General features: G+C 42.5%; 2 protein-coding genes and 1 long non-coding RNA gene across 3 annotated transcripts; 2 read left to right on the forward strand and 1 right to left on the reverse strand.

The window, feature by feature from the left end:
- Positions 1-12,195: 12,195 nt before the first annotated feature.
- On the forward strand, positions 12,196-13,503 carry LOC134211976 (uncharacterized). Its single transcript, XR_009979172.1, has 3 exons — positions 12,196-12,697; positions 12,759-12,838; positions 12,896-13,503. It is a non-coding gene; the product is annotated as an uncharacterized LOC134211976 (long non-coding RNA).
- Positions 13,504-17,061: 3,558 nt separating this feature from the next.
- On the forward strand, positions 17,062-17,913 carry LOC134207117 (uncharacterized). The gene has a single exon (XM_062682835.1). It carries the CDS (start codon positions 17,062-17,064, stop codon positions 17,911-17,913), a length of 852 nt encoding a protein of 283 aa, XP_062538819.1.
- Positions 17,914-22,211: 4,298 nt separating this feature from the next.
- On the reverse strand, positions 22,212-23,233 carry LOC134207118 (uncharacterized). Its single transcript, XM_062682836.1, has 2 exons — positions 22,432-23,233; positions 22,212-22,378 (listed from the first exon to the last, which is right to left on the reverse strand). The coding sequence occupies exons 1-2, from the start codon at positions 23,231-23,233 to the stop codon at positions 22,212-22,214; spliced, it is 969 nt and encodes a 322-aa protein (XP_062538820.1).
- Positions 23,234-23,319: the final 86 nt, after the last annotated feature.

The raw sequence follows: 23,319 nt of genomic DNA on the forward strand, positions 1-23,319 counted from the left end.
GATCTACACGCGTAACCAAAGATCTGTCCGCCTGTTTCAAATATGGTACATGCTCTGTGTTACTCATAGAATAGATTGTGTTCAAAGCCTAAGTTATTGGTCATCAAAAAAAATCCCGAAGCAAGGCCTTTAGATCTACACGCGTAACCAAAGATCCTTTCGCCTGTTTCAAATATGATACATGCTCTGTGTAACTCATAGAATAGATTGTATTCAAAGCCTAAGTTATTGGTCATCCAAAAAAGTACCGAAGCAAGGCCTTTAGATCTACACGCGTAACCAAAGATCTGTCCGCCTGTTTCAAATACGGTTTTTGCTCTGTGTGACTCATAGAAAAGATTGTGTTCAAAGCATAGCTTCTTGATCATCCATAAAACTTCCAAAGTAAGGCCTTTAGATCTCCACGTTATTGGCCATCCAATAAAGTACCGAAGTAAGGCCTTGACATCTACATGCGTAACCAAAGATCTATCAGCACGTTTAATATATGGTACATCCTCTTAGTGGTGTAGTATTAGCTTTATTATTAGCATTAGTATTGACCAATTCGGCCAAATTCGTAGGTGGTACAAGCCTGGACTATTGTATAAGAGTAGCACTTTCACATTCATCCTTTACCATGGATATTGATTTGGGGCTGATCACTATCTCTTCTATGGAAGCAATGCACTCTTCAATAGTCGAGATCTGTCTTGGCCACGTCCTTGCGAATGCTGAGGAAGAAGAAGGATGGTATGTTGAACACCTACTTAAGAAAGATGCAGCGACGGCCTCCCATGTGTGTCACTTGAGGTTTTTTTTATTCCTTTCTTTATTTGGTAGGCACTCTGTGTTAATTAACCGCTACTATGCCGAGATCTACTTTGGCATTCTGCTGCCAGAATCCACACATAATCTATTTTTAGATTTTCCATTATCATTATTGTTGTCGTTGCTTGTCCATCTCATCATGAGTCCATTGTGTCCGTTGGTCCATGTCGACTATCCGATAATCGTTGCATTATTCGGTTGCCATTTATCCGGGTAACGTTGGAGGAATGCCTCCGAGAAGAACAAGTTGTCAGTCGTCATCAGGCAGCCTTGACGGTAAGGCGTGCACGTTGTTTGACATATATTTCACATATTTGCGATATCTAGTCAGTGTAAGGATTGGATTTGGAGATCTCAGAATTGATATTCAGGAACTAATTGATAAGAAGTAAGAACATAATCATAGCAAAAAGTCCCGCCGGGTACCCAAAACACATTATGATTGATATGTGTGTTAAGTCATGAGGGTGATATTTTGACAAGTTGAATTCAACTTCGTCTCATTATAGTTGAGCGAGTATATTATGGTATCAAATGTAGTTAGAACTACGAAGTGTTTATTTTTCAAGTATTTATGTTCATGGAAAACCAATTGTCATAACCACAATACCTTTTTTTTCTACAAAAATACCTGAGAAGAGGGAAATGTGAGGCAGTGAAATAGTACTTGCTGTTTAGTATGTAAAGCAAATATTCAATTGCATCGAAACCATCAAAGTAGGCCTAATGCAATCACAACCGACAGCCACATCATTAGCAATCAAAGCAATCTGGAAATGTGTCACGAGTCACATCGCAGTGAACCTTCAATATGATTAGGTGTTCTAAGAGGCTCTCGCTTGTCTACAGATAAGACAAACTGCACAGACGTCACTTCGATAAAAATTAAAACTAAAAAGTTACAATCAAAATATTGATTTATCAGGGTCACCCTAACATAATTATTCAAAACTATCATAACAAATGATATTAACGACATACAACAATGGTTTCTTCAGCAAAGTTCCTCAAAATTAAATAAGGAACAACTATCTACAACATCGTAAAATGCTAAAACTAGAAATACAAAAGTTAAAAATTTCATCTCAAAATGTAGTGGGGCCACCCCATTACGACAAACTTCAAAATAAAGCTTAAATAATAAGCTTTGACATTGCTGAAGACACTTTGTTCCTAAAATATTATCATCATGGTGAAAATATGTTTTTCCTCCTAATCTCCCGGCGTGGCCCAATGTGCAATGACAGCATCATGTACCATATTTGAAACAAGCGGACAGATCTTTGGTTACGCGTGTAGATCTAAAGGCCTTGCTTCGGGAATTTTTTGGATGACCAATAACTTAGGCTTTGAACACAATCTATTCTATGAGTCACACAGAGCATGTACCATATTTGAAACAAGAGGACAGATCTTTATAGATCTCAAGGCCTTATTTCATAGATCTCAAGGCCTTATTTCAGGAGATTCTTGGATGAGCTTGAGCATAGATCGGAACACATTCCTGGTTTCATATCACAAAAACCATGTACCATATCACGATCCATACTAGCGTACTATGACCTACAAACAACACCTAGCAAACAAATAGGAAGAAGCCCCGTTCATTATAAGTCCCAATTTAAAATTTTCTAAGTCCCCAGTAGGCACCAACATATAAAATTTTCTAAGTCCCCCAATAGGTTTTTTTACGTCGTTTTTTTTTAATAGCGCGGTTTTTTTTACGTCGTTTTTTTTTAAATAACGCGGTTTTTTTTACGCGGTTTTATTTTACGCGGTTTTATTTTACGCGGTACATGGAGCGACGTAAACACGGTGGTGGGGCACTGGCTAGAGCCCTGCACTGGGTGATTACCAAGGTTTGGCAGGATGAGGTTCTGCCGCAGGAGTGGATCGAAGGTATCATGTGTCCCAATTAGGGCTTCCATTCCCGAAAACGATTTTCCGGGAAATTAATTTTCCCGGGATTCCCGATTCCCGGGATGCACACTTGAGTTTCCCGAATTTCCCGGGAAATTATCATGATAATCCTTATCCAATTTGAGGAAGTATCAATTATATTATCACTGTTCCCATTATGAAGCTTCTATTTAATTGCATATTTCGCTCTCAAAGTAGATTACACCTCATATTATAAAAAATAAAGTTTTGTATCTGTAGATGCTAATATTTATTGTATGGTTCAACCTCATTGAAGGGAGGCGAAGAAAAGCATACGTTTCTATCCGTTTATTTATTCAGTAGGCCCAATCACCGGTGGGTGTTACGAAGCCGAAATAAAAATCGGCAGCCCTTACTTTGCACCGTTCAATGTGGAAAAACGATCCATAAAAGAATGAAAAACGATCCATAAATAACATCTGAATGTTTCATAAAACGCTACCATAAATCCATAAAATAGTTCGAGAGATTCCATAAAGAATATTTTTATGATCCATAAAACTTTGAAAAATGATCCATAAAAACTATATTTTGATCCATAAAATTTCAAATTTGCGCAATTTTTATCCTGATGATGATCCATAATTTCAGCCATATGATCCATAATTTTGGTCATATGATCCATAATGCTTGGAAAGAAGGCCAATGAAACTATATTAATTGATCCACACATTTTATAAAATCTATGGATCATTTATCAAAATTTATGGATCATATCACCAAAACTATGGATCATTTGAACAAAATTATGGATCAAATGGCCAGAATTATGGATCATTTGACTAAAATTATGGATCATATTACTTGTTGCACACTTATCCGTTTGCGCGCACCTTCCGTACACTTCCCAAAATCTTGTTCATTACACACACCACGTAAGTAGAGGACTGACGGATGATAACTATCGACGGAGATGATGAGTGAATGCCAAGAGAAGAAACCCAAACACTAGATAGATAACGTGTTATCATTGTCCACGCATTTATTATTAAAACTAGTAGATTTCTAAAACTTATTGCCTAAAACTATTGTAACCTAAACCTAATCATACATTAATCTAAAGTGAACTTATTTATGGTAAGGATATATACAAACATGCATTAAGAACCTATCTATCAAATATCTTTACCAACGAATCTAGGTTAGCGTACTGGTTGCTTGATGGTAATCAGCCCGATATAATTATTATTCGACTTCGATATATTGTTGGTGAGTAATTGCTCGATGAATTAGATCACTGAATCACTATAAACACTTAAACTAAATTTAAAATATGTACATAAATTAGGCACACCTAAATTGCGGCTAGTACAGAGACTACCGTCAGATCGCACAATACCGTCGCGTGCGGAGAAAGTATTAAACGTGAGTTTATTGACAACATTATTATACATGAAACATACATCTTAAACATGCAAAATTATATTTAACCTATAGGATTTTATAACTCATCCTGTCGTAAAACTTCGAGTTAATAAAAACGGAAATTGTCTCCAATAAACGGTGTCGTCAACATTACTGAAATTATGGATTATCATCACGATAAAAAAAATGCGCAAATTTGAAGTTTTATGGATCAAAATATAGTTTTTTATGGATCATTTGTCATATAATCATGGGAAAATAGCAAGAATTGTATTGTTTTTCTTGACCATGTTAATGGAACATATTTCCCAATTAATTGCTAAATTTTAGCTTAGTTATGGATCGAAAAATTAATCTTTATGGAATCTCATTAACTATTTTGTGGATTTATGGTAGCATTTTAAGAAACATTCAGATGTTATTTATGGATCGTTTTCCAGTTTTTTATGGATCCGTCTTTATCGTTTATATGCAAAAGTATGTTTTGCCATAAAAATCTAGTGTTTGATGAAATTGCTCAATAGCAAAAACAAAGTTATTTACCCGTGCACAGCGACAAATTTTCTCCAGATCGCAGATATTTAGGCAAGGTCAGTGACGGCTCTGGTAGGTTTAATGTCAGAGGTTTTTTTTAAGACCTTCTTTTTGATTCATACCCCGACTCGTGTTCCAAACAGACTCATGTTCCGAATACTATAATATTGACAATTTACTGTCTGGACATGTCAGAGTACAAAAGTTAACATATTTTAGGTCTTTACTATAAGGTCATTAGAACAGTCTAATAACAAAAACTCGCCAAACTTATGCAATTTAATGCATTTCTGATGCTGCTCGGAATTTCAAACCAACTTTGACAGAAAGAATTATTTAATATTGATAGTAAGGATTTGTTAGGTACGGTCATAAAACGTTCGTCCAAAAGTATTTTTTCGCTTTCGAAAAAACATTTCATTTTTGAAATTATTTTCATTTATCTGCTTTAATACCTCAAATTCAAAGGCGAAATGTGCACAAGTGTCGTATCAAGGTTAGTATTACGAAACAAATTTGACCAGAATATTGTTTGTATTATAAAAATATATGGACGAGTACCAGATGGTTGATGTTAGGAACCTTATGGTAATAACAGAACAAATCCTGTTAAAGCCGTCTTCTCCGTACCAAGGAAGAATGCAAACATTATGGAAATATAGCACATAGCGGAGCTCATCTGGACACAGCAGATCTTACTCTCGAACGAGAGTAGATGCTGAAACTTTGCCATCTGATGCTCGTGATATTTGAACGTTTTGCAGAAAGAGGTAACGCTTTTCGAACTAAACAGAGAAAATTCTCAGACTTTTCAACAACTCTTTAATCATTTAAGCACAATGTAGCAAATATCAATTCCCTGAGGTCAAGAGTATATTTTTATCCTAGGTTATTATTTCAAGTAATGATTTTGAGTTTCGCATAATTGTTTTATTTCCCGGGATCCCGAGAAATCCCGGGAAGTTAACATTTTATTTCCCTTGTCCTAAGACGAGTTTATACCATCCCATTGAATTCCACCACTTAAGCGGGCTTGGTAGTCATATGGCTACTGCTTCTGCCTCATACGCAGGAGGTCGTGGGTTCAATCCCAGGTCCGTTCCATTCTCCTACTTTGTATCTTTCTCTTTATTTCTCATGTTCTAGCAATCGCTAGAACTGGAAATGGACTTCCATACCGTTTCCATTACTATTCCTATACTTCCTATACTATAGGTATACTTCAACTTGAGTATTCTAGCAGTAATCTGCTAGAATTGGAAATGATCTATAGAGCTCGTTTCCTACATCCAACTAGAAATTCCATCAGTTACCTTCTCCTATCTATCACATTGGCAGCTCGTTAACCAAGACGGACCTCTGCCTCTCCAACCTAACCCAGAAACTCCAACAAATTCCGCATGAACTCGTGGCAAGTGCAGAGGTATATTCGGCTTGCAGTGGGCGAGTGATTGCATCATCATTTCCTCCCCCTTCCCTACATTGACTTGCATTCTGACGTGGCAGGCGCCAGTATGACCTAACAAATGAGATCACCAGTACTTGTACATTGAAGATGTGTGCTAGTCCCAAGCAAACATCTGTTGGTTCCCTGTGCAAGAACAGCTGATCTGGTCATAATGGAGTAGCAACTACGAGCAGTCAATCAAGCTCAAGCTCAAGCTCAAGCTCCCATTGAATTCCACCACTTAATTGTATCTTGACAGATACGTATTTCGACCTCAACAGTAAGGCCGTCTTCAGTGTCTCGTACTTGACTCGACTTAGTCGAGTCGAGTCAAGTACGAGACACTGAAGACGGCCTTACTGTTGAGGTCGAAATACGTATCTGTCAAGATACAATTAAGTGGTGGAATTCAATGGGATGGTATAAACTCGTCTTAGGACAAGTGAAGACATTCCACTAAAAAGCTCAAAATAATTTTCTTATTTTATTTCCCGTTTCCCGGGAAAAATGGAACCTATAGTCTCAATTGTTCCATTTACAAAAAGGGTGATAAGCTGGATTGTAGCAACAACCACGCAATCACACTGCTGATCGCCGCCTACAAGGCACCCTCCCAAATGTTTTGCCGTCGACTAACACCAATTGCAAGAGAGTTCGTGGGGCAGTACCAGGCGGGATTTATGGGTGAACGCTCTACCACAGACCAGGTGTTCGCCATACGTCAGGTATTGCAGAAATGCCGCGAATACAACGTGCCCACACATCATCTATTTATCGACTTCAAAGCCGCATATGATACAATCGATCGAAACCAGCTATGACAGCTTATGCACGAAAACGGATTTTCACAGATAAACTGATACGGTTGATCAAGGCGACGATGGGTCGGGTGATGTGCGTAGTTGGAGTTTCAGGGGCATTCTCGAGTCCCTTTGAAACGCGCAGAGAGTTACGGAAAGGTGGTGATCTTTAGGTGTCTGCTATTCAGAATTGCTTTGAAGGGAGTAATACGAAGGGCAGGGATTGACACGAGTGGTACGATTTTCACGAAGTCCGTCCAGTTAATTGGTTTCGCCGACGACATTAACACGTACGTCCCCAACCCCCATTTTACAACAAAACTCAAAATTCAAAACCACGCAGCTCAGCCAATTTCTAACGGATTTTCAAGCAATCTTCTGGAATCGATCACAAAATTCCTATAGTTTTAGAAAACGAGGTCAATTTTTGTGCATTGGCCATGGTTCCGAATATATTCCGGGGAGTACTGGGGTTACCTACCTCCCGGAAAAAATTGGTCACTGGCAGATCGGCTTCAAAATCCATCGTGCGACATGTCAAACTTCTTGATTTTGCAAAACAAGTACACTGGAGTAAATTTCTGCGACTATCGATCGAATTCGCCACCCTCCGGGTGCTTCCAGGGCCTGGTTCCCTTGTGGAAGTGGCCAAAATCCGTTAAATCATGGAACCCATCTTGCGGCATGTCAAACTTCATGATTTTGCAAAACAAGTACACTGGAGTTCGGCGATTTTCGATCGAATTTACCACCCTCCGGGAAGTACCCGAAGGAAGCAGGGCCTGGTTCCCTTGGGGAAGTGGCCAATTTTCGCTTACTCTTGGAATCCACCTTGCGGCATGTCAAACTTCATAATTTTGCAAAACAAGTACACTGGAGTCCATTTCGGTGATTTTCGATCGAATTGGCCACCTTCCGGGTACTTCCAGGTAGACCTGTGCGCTGATTGAAATTTTACCGGCGGTGGCGTGATAGATCATTTTCAGCCAGCGGCGGCGGCGTGGCGGCGTCACGCCGTTGGTGATTGGCGGCGGCGTGGATCGGCGTGAACCAGTTTCAAGCGCCAAAATTTCTTCAGAAGTTCCTCCAGGAATTCTTCCAGAAGTTCCTCCACGAGTTTTTTCAAAAGATCGTCAAGAAATTCCTTTGGACATTCCTCCAGATATTCCTCCATAAGTTTCTTCGGAAGTTCTTTCAGGAAGCTTCTCCAAGAATTCCTTCAGGAATTCCTCCTAAAGCTCCTCCGGAAGTTCCTCCAGGAATTCCTCCGGAAGTTCCTCCAGATTTCAATGCGCCCAAGCCCATCCCGTTCCTGCAAACCAGCAGATCAGACGGTTTCCAGCCCAGTGAGTTACCGTAAGCATACCGTTCGACGTCACTGGCGTGAATTACGCCGGACCATTATACCTTAGCTAGTTGGTGATCTCTCCACACCGGCTCTCATTTCTGGTCTACGACGGTTTGTAGCTCGCCGAGGGCGTCCCAGTCATCTACATTCCAACAACGGGAAAAATTTCATCGGAGCAAAAAACGAGCATGCAACTATACCGAATGCTCACCAGCAAAGTGGACATTATGAAATTCTGTGCGACCGACGGATTAGTTTGGCATCTAAACACACCGGTGGGTTCTGGTGGGTTCTGAGAGGCCGCCGTCAAGGGGTGGCGAAAAAGCATCTCTATAGTCAACTTGGTGACTCCCGATTATCGTACGAGGATCTGTCAACCATTCTAGCCGAAATTGAAGCTGCTATGAATTCAAGACCACTCATTCCAATGACCGAGGATCCGAACGATTTCAGCGTGTTAACTCCCGCACACTTTATCATCGGGTCGACAATGCATGCCTTACCAGACCCAAATACTGTTGATGTCCAAACAACTCGCTTGAACCACCACCAAAAGCTTCAACAGTTATTCCAACGGTTCTGGCACAAATGGAGGTCTGAATACCTGCATGAGCTTCAGAAGGATTCTCGAAGATGCCAGGTAAATCATCAGATTCTCCCAGGTCTACTAGTAGTTATTGTCGACAAGTTTCAGCAACCTGTTCGCTGGCAGCTAGCATGCATAGAAAGTGTGCAATGTGCATCCTGGTGTAGACGGGCTCGTGCAAGTATTCACAACTTCCAAGGCGGAATCTGCGCAATACTAGATTTCAATGTATTTCGCCTATCATTTCTTTGTCGAGGCTCGGGAGATTTTCTAATGGAAATGAGAACGGATCTCTCGAATAAATTTTGAAAGAAATAATTCAAAATTGAATTCAATTGAATTCGAAAAATGTTTCAAAAACAAAGCGCCCTTTACAAATTTCCAGTTGCAGGAGCATTTTGCCCATTGAATATTGAAAATAAATCACTTTTTTCTTGTTAAACAGACCAATGAAGTATTTTGTTTCAATCAATTCATGTATATTTTGAAAAAATAATCAAACACACCCACCTACTACACACCGCACAAGCCGAACCCGATTTCCAATTATGATTCTGTCCAAAACTCAATCGTCAAAATTGCACTCGAGAAAATATCAACAATCAATTTACGGTCATTGGCGTCCCCGGAATGCGTCCGAGCGTGATCAAATAAAATCCGGTTTCATCGAACAGTCACCGTCATCATAATGCACCGCGTGACGGAAACTGCGGTCAATTTGCTTGCCGTCGTCGGCCGGTAGCGTGGAGTTGGCTTGGAGCTGGCCGGGAAAAATTCAAACGTTTCAGTTTTAGTAGCTGCCGCTCGCAGCCTCGTTCTACACATTGTATGATGATGATGATGTCGGCCTCCGCATATGTCCGTCAAACCGCAAAACAAGCTGCAAAAAAAGCGACGAACGTTTCATCAGTAGTGATGGGGCGAAAAAAGTGAGAAACATTTCGCGAACAATCAGCTGCGAATTCGTTTCCTGTGGTTTTTGATCCGATCAAAACGCGGCGTGGGGAAACTGAAAGAGATAATTCGTTCGAAAATTTACAGATAATTAAGCTCCCGGGTTTCGCGGAACGCGCTGAAATCGTATGTTTGCGAAAATATGTTCTGCGCAATTCTCGTATTTATGGGATATAAATTCAGCGAAAAGAATTCCCGGGCGTCAGGGTGGCCGTCAGGGATTTAATAATTGTATCCAAGTAGTGTTTTGTTCTTTATATCATTTTATCCTGATAACTCGTATGTTTATTTGAGATTATTGCAAACCTTAAGTTTCTTCTTGTTATAGGTAAACATTATTCTTTTGCACTTTGACCAGTGATATCAAATTTCCGCTGAATGTTCTGTTCTGTTATTTTTTTTTCGCGAAATTGGAGAACGAGTCAGTTTTATTTCGTTATCGCTCGCTTAGAGTAAGTTTTGTTTCAAGTTTGAATACATAGTCTATTGGTTCCGAAACAATAGCAATCAAAATATATAATTTACAGCACCGTCTTGATTTAGGCTTTGACCTGTTCAACCAGCAATAGTTTTCAAGTTTTGAGCACCTTTTTAATTGGACGACCAACCGGACAAGGGAAGTACACCCTAACTAAAACGCGGCCAGTGGCAACCGATTCCGGTCCACCAGACAGCGAACTAGTGTAAACCGGGATGTGATTCATCAGAGCATTTTTCATTACAATCTGTACAACAGCAACGCATGTTTGCACTTATTAGTTTTCTTCTGCATCCGGCCACCGCATCGCCACCACCGCCGTTGCCGTCATCATCGAAGGTAACAATGCAATGCAACGCCACGCTGCGCTGTTCCCAACAGTTCGCGCACTAACTAACCAGGAAAGTCAGCCAGGGCAGAAAATGAACTTTTATGAAATTTCATAAAGTTTAATATCTTTCACTTCCGCTTACGCGTCCTGCATTGGAAAGGTGTGGCTCCTACCTACATACATGCGGAATGTCGAAGCGAAGTGTGCATCGCTTCGCGGTGGGCTGCTGCCATGCCGGCTGGAGTGCAACCTCGGGAGCTAACATGTTATTAAAACCAAGAAATTCGCGCTTTCTATCGCATCGCACCGTGCTGTTGCTGGAGCTGAAAGGAGCGCAAAAGTGCATCCTCGTGGTTACAACTTCATTCGCTTGCCTGGCAAAGTATGACTTTTCTCGATAATTTCCGGACGGAAGGGATGCGACGGTCGTCGGCGGTGTGGCAGTGAACGGTGGTTACTGCGAGAATTAGTTTTGCCGGGTGGTATATCTGTGCACATGTCGGCGGCTGAGGGATGAATTACAAGCTTGTGGCAGGATGGCCGGTATTGCAGTCGTGGCTTTGGACAAAGTTCCAATTGGATTATGGGAGCAGCTGGTAAGTTCGATCTCAATACTGGGGAAAACGATGAGATGTGGCGTATCAAATGGTGTGGAAAATGTAAGCCTTCGGTTTTGATGAGTTATGCTTGCGAGAGGAGATGAAACAATGAAGTTCACTAACGACCATTAACTGAAAATAGTTCTAACGTACACATGAACGAGATGAAGAAACCGATACGGAATGGTTTGTAAAAGCTCAAAAACCCTTAAGAAGAAAAAGATTCGTACTAGGGGAGACCATGAGACAAAAACTACTCTTATTAATTACTTAATAATTCATAGCTTTGTTCCAGTGGTTTTGGATTTTGTTTTGACGTAGGACTACGTCTGTGTTTTGTGAGGTTGCAAAATTCGGAAACCGTCACGAACACGCTGAATACTAGTCGCACCTCACCATACGATGAACTAATCGACGTGTGTCACTTTTCCTGAAGTATCGACTGTCCCATCTTTGTCAAGCGCTTCGCCAACGCATAGATTTCGTCCGCTCGAACTCGAACGATCACGAACTGACAAACACATAACCGAGACGCATATCTGCCCGAAAATGGACACCGGGACGCACACTTGCCGCTAGCCATGAGGAAGACCCTTGATCGAGCCGCCAGACTCGAGAATGCCGGAAATCGGAGGAGTTTGCTATCCGTTCCTCAGAACGGCACACAGAAACCAACAGTCTCAGGAATAGCACTAAAAACAACACTATTTAACCTTCTTCTGCCCCACAGAAGGAAGATTTTGCACAGTCCGTTTCAATTCACTATGTCGTGATCTTCACGATACCTTTACCCTGTCCAGCTGGTCTGTGAATTCCACTCACTCACGACGAACCGTACCGATGTACCGACGTTTCTTTTAGTTCATGCCCTCCAACGTAATCAGAATCGATTTCGGATACCAATAGAAATCGATTTGGTTTCACAAAATAAATACAACCTTTATTGAATGGTCGACCGAACGAACGTGGTTGTGTAACACCAGTTTTTATACAGCTCCGTGTTTTACATTAAATGTGTAGGAAGTTTGAAATTATATATCACAGTTTATATCACTGAATATACAGTACCGCCACCTTCATGTGAAAATAGGAAACATCTCTGAGATAAGTGGGTATGAGATAATCTTTATCGTGAACCGTAATGATTAGCATGTTGCCTACTTAAAGGCGAATAAAAAAAATCGAGTTCAAAAATGGTAAGTGCTGGTATTTCCCCCACCCAAATTAATATTGCGCAGTGGGATACTGTATGACCAGCGGAAAATAAAATCTTTTGTAATAAATCTCTCTCCAGGACTGACCAATAAAAAAATACTTATTGTGTGGAAATACAATACGAGGTATAAATTGCGCATTAAATTAGAAGCTCAAACCAACTTGTCTCGTGCGCCATCGTTCTTTCTGGTGGAGTTTTCAAATCGTTCAGACGTATAAAATCTGTTTGAAGTTTTTATTAAGAGTTTTTCCATATTAAATCGTGTTCAAGATATATTCTAAATTCGGAGTAAGTGCGCGGATATTTAAATTATTTTGAAAAGTAATGATAATTATTCTTGATTCTTTAGTAAATTTGGTGAGTTGGTGAGAAAAGCTTGCAAAAGCTTAGAATAATTTGAATTGTGAATTATAGAAAGAAAGTACTCAGGTAAGCTGGTGAGTAAATGACCATGAGCCGTTTAGTAATTTGGACCACGTTGAACAGGTCTAGCCCAACGTGGGCGGTTTATCCGGGGTGTTATCCTGGGTGGATTTTCCGGACCCGAGAGCCAAGACAATCACCATTTTGGTAATTCGAGCAACCGTCTACCAACCGATTGATTAGCCACGTGCTCAACCCTAGAGAGGATAAACAACTCTAGTTCGTCGCGCCAAGACTTGTGGCAATCGAGTAACGAACAAACTGCTCGATTCTCCACCACGACTGGGGACATCTTCACCCCATAAGAAGCCACACGCACGATTTCGTCATAGGGCATCCTCATCTAGCTGGTTCGTCGCATATACGTCTCCGCTGTTGACACTACTCGAGACATCCGACGTGGGAGCAGTCTTTGCGTCGAAAAATCAGGTCAGACCTTTGTAGTGTGTACGATTGCGCAACGTACTAAATAGATTAGCTCGAATTTTCAAATTATCGCTCAAAAGTGACGTCACACGGTCCGTAGCCAGGTTTGTCTGAGAATAAATGGAAAGCCTTGGAATCATTAGAATATTAAAAAATTGTAAAGCTCATTAAATTTGCTTTCTATTCAAAAACTAGTTTTAACGAAATTTGATGATTAGTAATAAATTACTTCGAGTTTAGAGAATAAATTCTGCCAGACCGTGATCGTTTTTTGGTATGGTTTAAATAAGTTTGTTCGAGCTTTTACTCAATCGCAACACTACCACTCAGTATTGGAAACGCACAACACAAAACGACCGTACTACATCTGCACGCTACCGATGTTTATTTTGAACTAATTTCATTTGCATGTGATGATGGTTCCAGAGCGCGCTGAGAGAATTTCAATTCAGCGAGAACTTATGCTATGCCTTAGACTAGTTCATTTGTTTGTTTCAGCTTAAACGAATTCAGACTTACAATTAAGATTATATACAATATTAACAAGCAAATTATTTCTTTTAAATATTCATTCTCTCTCTCTCTCTCTCTCTCTCTCTCTCTCTCTCTCTCTCTCTCTCTCTCTCTCTCTCTCTCTCTCTCTCTCTCTCTCTCTCTCTCTCTCTCTCTCTCTCTCTCTCTCTCTCTCTCTCTCTCTCTCTCTCTCTCTCTCTCTCTCTCTCTCTCTCTCTCTCTCTCTCTCCTCTCTCTCTCTCTCTCTCTCTCTCTCTCTCTCCTCTCTCTCTCTCTCTCTCTCTCTCTCTCTCTCTCTCTCTCTCTCTCTCTCTCTCTCTCTCTCTATCTTTCTTTCTTTCTTTCTTTCTCTCTCTCTCTCTCTCTCTCTTTCTTTCTTTCTTTCTCTCCCCCTCTCTCTCTCTCTCTCTCTCTCTCTCTCGTAACTCGCTTGTGATGTCAGATTTATCGTAAATAGTGAATGGCGCATCTCGTCAATGCGCGTTCATCAGTTCAATCCATGGGAGGCGTTAGTAAATTGATGTCGGCGGTGAACATTGATGATCCATTTCTGGAACTATTAAGGATCCGGTAGATCGGACAGATTACCTTATGATTATTGGAGCGTCAATCACCTGATTGCGCTTCGTTTGCGCATTCAGCACTTTCGGGCTGCTCGTCCGATCTTTGTAGCTCCCGGAAAATGGTGCGATGTTGCCGTAGAAAAGATTGGATGAACGAGAGATGTAGACATGATGGGGCAACAGATGGAATACAGGATTATCTATGAACGAGATAAGACCCGGTAGATTGAACTGACTCGGATAGAAATGAAGGAACGCTAATCACCTGATTGCGCCTTAAATGCGCGTTGAGCCAGATTCGGTCTGCTCTACCGGTCTTTGAAGGGCCAGGAACTGCTGTTTATTTCATGGGAAGGGTGAGGAATGTCCTGTGAACAAAAAGACCCGGTAGATCGAACTGACTCGGTTAAAGTTGAAGGAACGCTAATCACTTTATTGCGCTCTATTTGCGCGTTGAGTCAGATTCGGTCTACTCTACCGGTCTTTGTAGATTCACGGCCTCACGACGGTATCAGCCTCAGCGGTCTTTAGCGTGACAACGCGAACGATTCCATCCTTCCCAGGATGAAGTTTTGTTATTCTCACGAGCGGCCATTGCATAGGAGGTGCGTTCTCATCCTTGACGATGACGATTTGATCCAACTGGATCAGGACCGGTAACTTGCAACCCTTTGTTGCTCGTGACTGAATTTGAGCAAGGTACTCCGGATACCACCGAGCCCAAATGTTTTGGAACAACTTTTGAGTGAGCTTCCAGTGGTCAAGACGGTTGTCTGGAGTGTTGATGTAGCTTGGCTCCGGAACAGTTTGCAAATTGGAGCCGACCAAAAAATGGCCAGGTGTCAGTACATCCAGGCCATCAGGATCTGACGGAATTGGAGTCAATGGCCTTGAGTTTAAACACATTTCTATCTGGGCCAATAGAGTGATCATATCCTCGTAACACGACTTCACGAAGAAGGTGATGCTTTGCAGACTTGACCGCAGCTTCCCATAAGCCCCCAAAGTATGCGGCGTGAATTTCCACTGAATTTGATTTTCGGCGCACCAGGTTTGAATTTGGTTTCGGTCGTCATGGTTGGACTTTAGCATCTCATATATTCGATGGAGGACGTTGGATGCTCCTTTGAATGCGGTTCCATTGTCCGAGTGAAGCTCTCTAACAAGACCGCGGCGAGCGACGAACCGGCGGAGAGCCGATAGAAAGGCCTGCGTGGATAGATCTGGCCCACAGTAGTATATTCCTGAGATAGCGAATAACCGTGCCGGGGTGACACGAGACTTGGGAAGATCTGCAGTGCTCTGCTGGGTCAAGACCGGCTTGTTTCGAAAACATTTCACGCAGCGGTGATACGTATGGCGAAGAAGATTCCTCCCACCGATTACCCAGTACTTCTGGCGCATTGTAGCCATCATTAATTGTGGCCCGGAAAGTGATAAAACCTTGTGGTAATGTTCGGCGAGTAATAGTGACAGTGGATGCTTTGCAGATAAGATGACTGGATGCTTTATGTTCTCCGGAATCTCAGCATTCGAAAGGCGTCCGCCTACACGGAGGATTCCGTTATCATCGAGGCGAGGCTTCAAAAACTTGAGTGGGGACGATTTTATGGTTTGGTCGTTGGACGATAACTCTTCCGAGCAAGTGTACAATCAGCGGCTTCAAAATCAGTCGTCAGGAGCACGTTGGTGGTCGTTTTTGTTATTCCTTGTATTTTTGCACGCAGGGCATTGATGTACTTAAGCAATACGCTACAACACAACGGAGTTTGGTGTAGCTTGAAAAACGTGCAAACAACTGATCTGCTAATTGATCATTGAGAGTAATGAATGTGGTAAGTGTAACCGTACGGGCTTCTTGCGTGGTGAATTCTGTTTGTGGTACATCTAGATTAGGTGAAGGCCAACGGCTGGGAAATTCTGATAACCATGGAGGACCGCTCCACCATTTGGCCTGATAGCTGAGGTCCGTGGGCAGCATACCAAGGGAAAGTTCATCAGCCGGATTTTTCTTTCCTGATACGTGCCACCAAAGGGAAATTTCGGTGGCAGATTGTATGGTGGAGACACGATTCGCAACGAATGTTTTCCACCGGCTTGGTGGAGATTGTAACCATTGGATCACCGTGGTTGAGTCTGTCCAGAAGAAGACGTGACTAGGCGTTTTGATCGATTGTTCAACTTTCCGATACAACTTGGTGGACAATACGGCAGCACAAAGCTCAAGTCGTGCTGTGGTGTGCTTCGTGGCGAGAGGTACATGCAATGTACATGCATCAACTGATCTAAGCTGTTGTTGTTTTGTTGTTTCGAGTAAAATTGTTGTTTCGTAAAATTTACTATTTAATGTTGAATTTCGCATCGTACTGATCATCTAATCACTGTGTACCGCGTCGAAGTGAAAATTTCACTGTTTTATCGTTAATTACCGCGATTATACCCGTAAAACATAATTGTTTATCGCAGTCCGCGGTGCGAGAAAAAGTGTTTAAACTAGTCACTGTCCGCTAATAGCACTTCACTCGGCAACCGTACCTACAACCACAAGCAGTCTACTCGTCCGTATATTTGTTTACCTTCGCGCTACTGTTACTATTGCGGCGGTGCGGCGTTTCTGCGTTTCTGTGTGCTGTGTATTCGTTTGGCTTGACTCGTTCTGACTGACTGTGGGAACGTTGAGCTGTGGAGCTGCACTTCAAGTTTGTTCATTGATCGACTCTGATTGAAATGGATTGCAACTGCTGCCAGTGCTCCAAACAAATCAAAACTTTGGAGTTCATGCAATGTAGTGGCTTCTGTGATCAAGCTGCTCATCTTGAGTGCGTAGGACTGAAGCGACCTAATATGGACTTCGTTAACGAGCAAAGAAATATTCTATGGTTTTGCGATAATTGTGTTGACCAGCTGAAAACCATCAAAGATAATTTTAGCATTTCTTCGAACGAAATTATTACCAGTGTGTCAGAGATCAAGGAATCTTTAGCTGAACTGAAGAATGATCTCTTAGAAACGAAGGCGTTAACTAAGTCATTTGCGAGTAAAGTTAATTTGAAAGACTCATCCGGAACTGCTCAAGTTAGGTCAGCATGGCCTAGTATCAAACGGCCTCGTGGATTTGATGCAAGGGAAACACCCAAATCCCGGCCGGATGCAAAGTTAATCGTTGGCACTAAATCCATAGAAAAAGAACAATTCGCCGTTGAGACAGTTGCAAAGCCACCTGAGAAGTTTTGGATATACTTATCCAGGATTGCTAGCCATGTTACTGAGTCTGACATCCAGGAGCTGGTGAAAGGTTGTTTACCGAATACCGAATCCATCGATGTGAGAAAACTGGTGCGCAAGGATGCAGATTTGAAGCAATTTGCATTCATTTCCTTCAAAGTAGGTGTTGACGTGCAGGAAAAGGAATACGCGCTGGACCCATCTGTTTGGCCTAAAGGAATTTACTTCCGGGAATTCAAAAACTTACAAACTGAACGGGATTTTTGGGGACCTGCAAAAATTCCACGAATCGACGACCGGACGCAACTTACCGATGTGACGCCGATGATTGTAACAACAACACCCGCGCAATAACACCTCTTCGTGTATCGACAACGGAACGCTCATCACAAAGCATGCTGGAAGCCCCCAAGCCATCCGACACAGTCGAGCATTGCCGTTTTCCCAGCGAAGCCGATTGTTCCAGCCATCCAAGCCGTTCCGTTCCTGTGCTCGGAATCGGTGAAGAGGGCTTCCAACTTGCTTGCATCGGCAAGTATGACAAAGTAGAACCCTCTTCGTACGTTGAACCCTGTTCAAATTCCAGCCCACTCGCACGCTATGCTCCAAGCCAATGTTCTTCTTCCTCGACGATGGAAAGTTCGATCGCAAAACTGATCAACAGCCCGCAATCATCTGGTCCTCCACAGTCACCGACAACGGAACGCTCTCCACAAAGCATATTGGAAGCCCTCAAGCCATCCGACACAGTCGAGCATTGCCGATCTTCCAGCGAAGCAGATTGTTCCAGCCGTCCAAGCCGTTCCGTTCCTGTGCTCGGAATTGGGGGAGAGGGCTTCCAACTTGCTCGTCCAGGCAAGTACAGTAATTTAATTACACCTTTGGGACCTGATTTCCGCTCCATTTGTAGCGATGATACTCCGATCGAACCTCAATGCACACATCGAAGACAGTTGACAAATCAGCCTGAAGATCGCATATGGGCCTATTATCAAAATGTTCGGGGTATTCGTACAAAAATTGACGATCTCTTTCTTGCTGCTTCTGACAGCGGGTTTGATGTGATTTTCTTGACTGAAACTGGTTTGGATGACCGAATCAACTCCGTTCAGCTTTTCGGATCAGATTACAATGTTTATCGCTGTGACCGCAATTCATGCAACAGTGATAAAACGAGTTTCGGAGGTGTGTTAATCGCTGTAGCGCAACGTTATTCTAGTAAATTGATATCTCTCGAACATGGAAGAATGCTTGAACAGGTTTGTGTTTCTGCGAGCGTGAAAGGGTGCAAGATTAATATGGCCGTAGTGTATATCCCTCCGGACCGTAGTCGTGATGTAGACGTTATGGAAGCACATGTTGCCTCCATTAGAGAGCTATGCAACAAAACTGACAGTGTTCTTGTTTGTGGTGACTACAATCAACCTCGACTACGATGGTTAACCGTAGATCACGTGGTCAGCATCTCAGAAACATCCTCGATGAATGCTGCTGGTGTAGCCCTTCTTGACGGAATGGATTTTGTCAATCTAAGTCAGCGCAACACCGTAATGAATGAGCTACAACGCACGCTTGATCTGGTGTTCTATAACGTCGAGAATATTATTGAAATTGAAGAGTCAGTCGTACCACTGTTGCCAATTGATTCCCATCACCCTCCTCTAACTTTATCTCTGCCTGCAATTCATCATTCGTCAGTAAATTCAGATGAAGTAACAAACAATGATGTAATACTTCTGGATTACAAGAAAACTAACTACGCTATGCTCCTACAATTCCTTTCTACTAAGGATTGGAACGACATACTAGAGTGCACTGATGTTGACGAAATGACTGTACGGTTCTGCGGCGTTATTACTCATTGACTGGAGTCGAATGTGCCACGCAGGAGACGTCGTTTGAAGCCTCCTTGGAGTACCCCGTTGCTTCGCCGGCTGAAAAAGAGAGAAATTCCGCTCAACGCATATTAAGGAAGTGGAAAACGGGAGAAAATAAAGTAAATTTCAAGCGCGCAAGTGCAGCTTTCTGTAGGCTGAATGCTTATTTGTACAAGTCACATGTAACAAAAGTTCAGATGAATTTACGACGAAATCCTCGGAGCTTTTGGAGTTTCGTAAACAGTAAAAGGAAAACTTCAACCATTCCGGCTAACGTGTATCTCAATGAGAAGGAAGCCATGAGCAATGCAGAGGCAAGTGAACTATTCGCGGAACACTTCGCGTCAGTTTTCGATGACGATGAAGCAAGTGATAGTGAAGCTGAGTATGCAGCCGGTGATGTACTAGACTTCATTAGTTTAACAACATTTGAAGTGACAGAGGATATGGTCGTCGCAGCATCAAGAAAACTAAAGAGTTCTGTATCTCCTGGACCCGATGGCATTCCCGCTATTCTATTTTGCAAATGTGCTGTAGCCTTAGCCAAACCTCTTGCGGCAATTTTCACCCGATCCTTTCATCAAGGTAAATTTCCCGCCATTTGGAAGCATTCCTACATGTTTCCAGTGTTCAAAGCTGGAGATCGCCGGGATGTGAAGAATTACCGAGGCATTACAAGCTTATCTGCGGCATCGAAACTGTTCGAAATTATCCTACACCAGGTCATCTTCAGCAACACGAAAAATTATATTTTGACAGATCAACATGGCTTCATTCCTGGAAGGTCTGTTGTGACAAACTTGCTGGACTTCACCAGTACGTGCGTTACAGCGATGGAAATGAATAAACAAGTCAACGTCATCTACACCGACCTTAAAGCTGCCTTTGACAAGATTGACCACAATATTTTGCTTTTCAAACTGTTCAAGCTAGGTGCATCAGTAGAGCTTAAGTCGTGGCTGCATTCATATCTGAAAAATAGGACGCTACGTGTGAAACTAGACAACTGTATCTCAAAACCTTTCATCAACAAATCAGGCGTGCCACAGGGAAGTAATTTGGGCCCACTGCTATTCACGCTGTTCTTCAATGATGTTGCTCAACGATATGGAACTAAATGCAAACTCGTATATGCAGATGATTTTAAACTCTACGTTACGGTTCAAACAATTGACGACTGTTGCCGTCTCCAAAGATTTCTGGACCTATTTGTTGAATGGTGTAATCGCAATAAACTGACAATCAGTGGTAATGACGTTTCATCGCATAAAACAGCCATTCATCTTCAACTACGTCATTAACGGTGTTACGCTGCACAGAGTCGAAAAAGTCAATGATCTCGGTGTTCTTTTGGACCCAAAACTGGATTTTCGGCTTCACTACACATCCATAATCTCAAAGGCCAATCGCCAACTAGGATTTATTACCAAGATAGCGCGTGATTTCACAGATCCTCACTGTCTGAAATCACTCTATTGCTCTCTAGTCAGACCTATACTCGAAAACGCATCAGTTGTATGGTGCCCCTATGAAGTTACCTGGATTCTTCGACTTGAAAGAGTGCAAAAAGATTTGTTCGGCTAGCTTTACGCAATCTTCCGTGGAATGATCCAGATAATTTACCCCATATACGAGTAGATGCTTGTTGCTGGATTTGGACACGTTGGAGCACAGGAGGAAAATTCAGCAGGCTACATTCGTCGCGAAGCTCTTGAACGGCGAAGTGGATTGCCCGGAATTGTTATCAAAATTGAATTTCCGAGTTCCTCAGCGATCGTTAAGGAATTCCTCTCTTCTGCAACCAAGGTATCATCGTACCGCCTATGGATATCACGAACCTCTCTCTGCCATGATTAGAGTGTTTTCGGTAGTGGAAGCAGATTACGAATTTGAAGATTCGTCCAAAAAGTTTCGTAACAAAATCCGTAGAAGAAAATTTTGACAGTATGTTTGTATTTTAATTGTTCTTATTTTTCACTAGTCGTTAAAATGTGTTATTGTCGTTTTTACCACTTAAGTTTATTCATGTAGACAATTGTCGGATGAATTATAATAAATAATAATAATAATAAAAAAAAAGAAAAAAAAAGAAGAAGAAAAGAAGAAGAGGAGCAACCCTTGATTTTGATGTTAAAAGATTAACCCTGACGTGATCGATATCCAGTGTGCGGACATATCAGCAAGCTCCGTACTGCCGTAATCTGAGAAAGTGACGTATACGCCATTTCACAACATACATGATTTCCATTTTTCTGTTAAAAAGTACGATGAGTACTACTCGTTAACACCATTTTTGGAAAATGGCGTATACGTCACTTTGCCAGATTACGGCAGCGTAGGCGACGTCCGAAGCATCAGAGAAAAAATGCAGCTGAACCCCAGAAACGCCAGGAGAAGATACAAAGCGTGGAATCTTAATTTCGGCCAGAATGGAAAGCGTAGCATGGAACTGCTTCCATTCCTTTTGCAGCCTTTCAGGCAACGGACGATCCCACTCATAGGGAGAGTTATCTTCGTTCTTGAGTTTCCACAAGCGCTGCATAAATATCTTCGCTGTGGCTATTACGGGACCAACGAGGCCTAACGGATCAAAAATCTTTGCGATGTATGATATCACCTTTCTCTTCGTGAGAACAGACGCTGGTAGCGGAAGGTCAACGTTGAATCTAAGTATATCGTTCTTCGTATCCCATACCAATCCAAGGGTCGTTACGGATTGATCGTCTTGAAGTTCGTGGACGGGCTTGATAGCACGGTCTTCAGGTGAAACATCGGCTAATGCTTCTTCAGCGAGAAACCGGCCGACTCGAGCATGGTGGATATCTGACGACGCTTTTCTACAGCAGAGGCCAGATTGTCTTCTCCGGTAAGTAGATCGTCCACATAAAAATCTTCGACGACGGCTTCTACGGCTTTCGGGGAGTTTTCTCCTTCGTCTCTTGCTAATTGTTGTAAAGTGCGCGTTGCCAAGAAGGGTGCCGAAGCCGTTCCATACGTAACTGTAAGAAGTTCGTAGGTATCGAGAGGGCCCGACAACTGTCGGGGGAATAGTATACGTAGGAAGCGTTGATCAACAGGAGAATGTAGTATTTGACGATACATTTTCTCGACGTCAGCGACAATGGCAATAGCGTGGAAGCGAAAGCGGAGGAGGAGGTCTTACAGGAGGCGTCGAATACCACTCGATGCTTCGTGGTGGTGCTACTCTCTTGGACTACCGGATGGTGTGGAAGGTAACAATGTGGATAATCGTTGTCAACAGAATCTAGCTTGCGCATGTGTCCCAGATGGAGATATTCCTCGATAAAATTCTGGTAGGAGCTCTTTAAGGCGGTATTTCGTTCAAGGCGTCGCTCAAGGCTGTAGAAGCGACGGGTGGCGATTTGTCGAGATTGGCCAAGGGTGACTTGCGGATTGTCGGACCGGGGAAGGCGAACAACGTACCTTCCGTCATGAGTTCGAGTGGTGGTGGTTGCGTAAAACTCCTCGCATTGCTTCTCTTCTTCTGAATATATCGGGTTTTGATCGACTGCTTCAAGTTCCCAGAAACGTTGAAGCGATGACTCCAGAGAACGGTCGACGGTCGAGAGATAACACACTGGCAGTGCTACTGTGGGATTGGTGGTTGTTTTGCCTGAAACTGTCCATCCGAAACGTGTGTCGACTAGCAGCGGAAGACCGTCACCGATGGATAAGCGACTACCGGTGTGGATTTCGTGGTAGCACTCTCCGCCAATTACGATATCGATCATGCTCGAAATGTTGAAGTGTGGGTCGGCTAATGGAACGTTTGGCATGTTCCACCCCGCTGTGTTTATAAGAACTGTCGGGAGAGAAGCAGTGGGTTTTCTCATGACGAGAAATTCGAGTGTGATGGAAAAGC

The sequence above is a fragment of the Armigeres subalbatus genome, chromosome 1 (assembly GCF_024139115.2).
Source record: "Armigeres subalbatus isolate Guangzhou_Male chromosome 1, GZ_Asu_2, whole genome shotgun sequence".
In the NCBI taxonomy this organism is placed as follows: Eukaryota; Metazoa; Arthropoda; class Insecta; order Diptera; family Culicidae; genus Armigeres; species Armigeres subalbatus.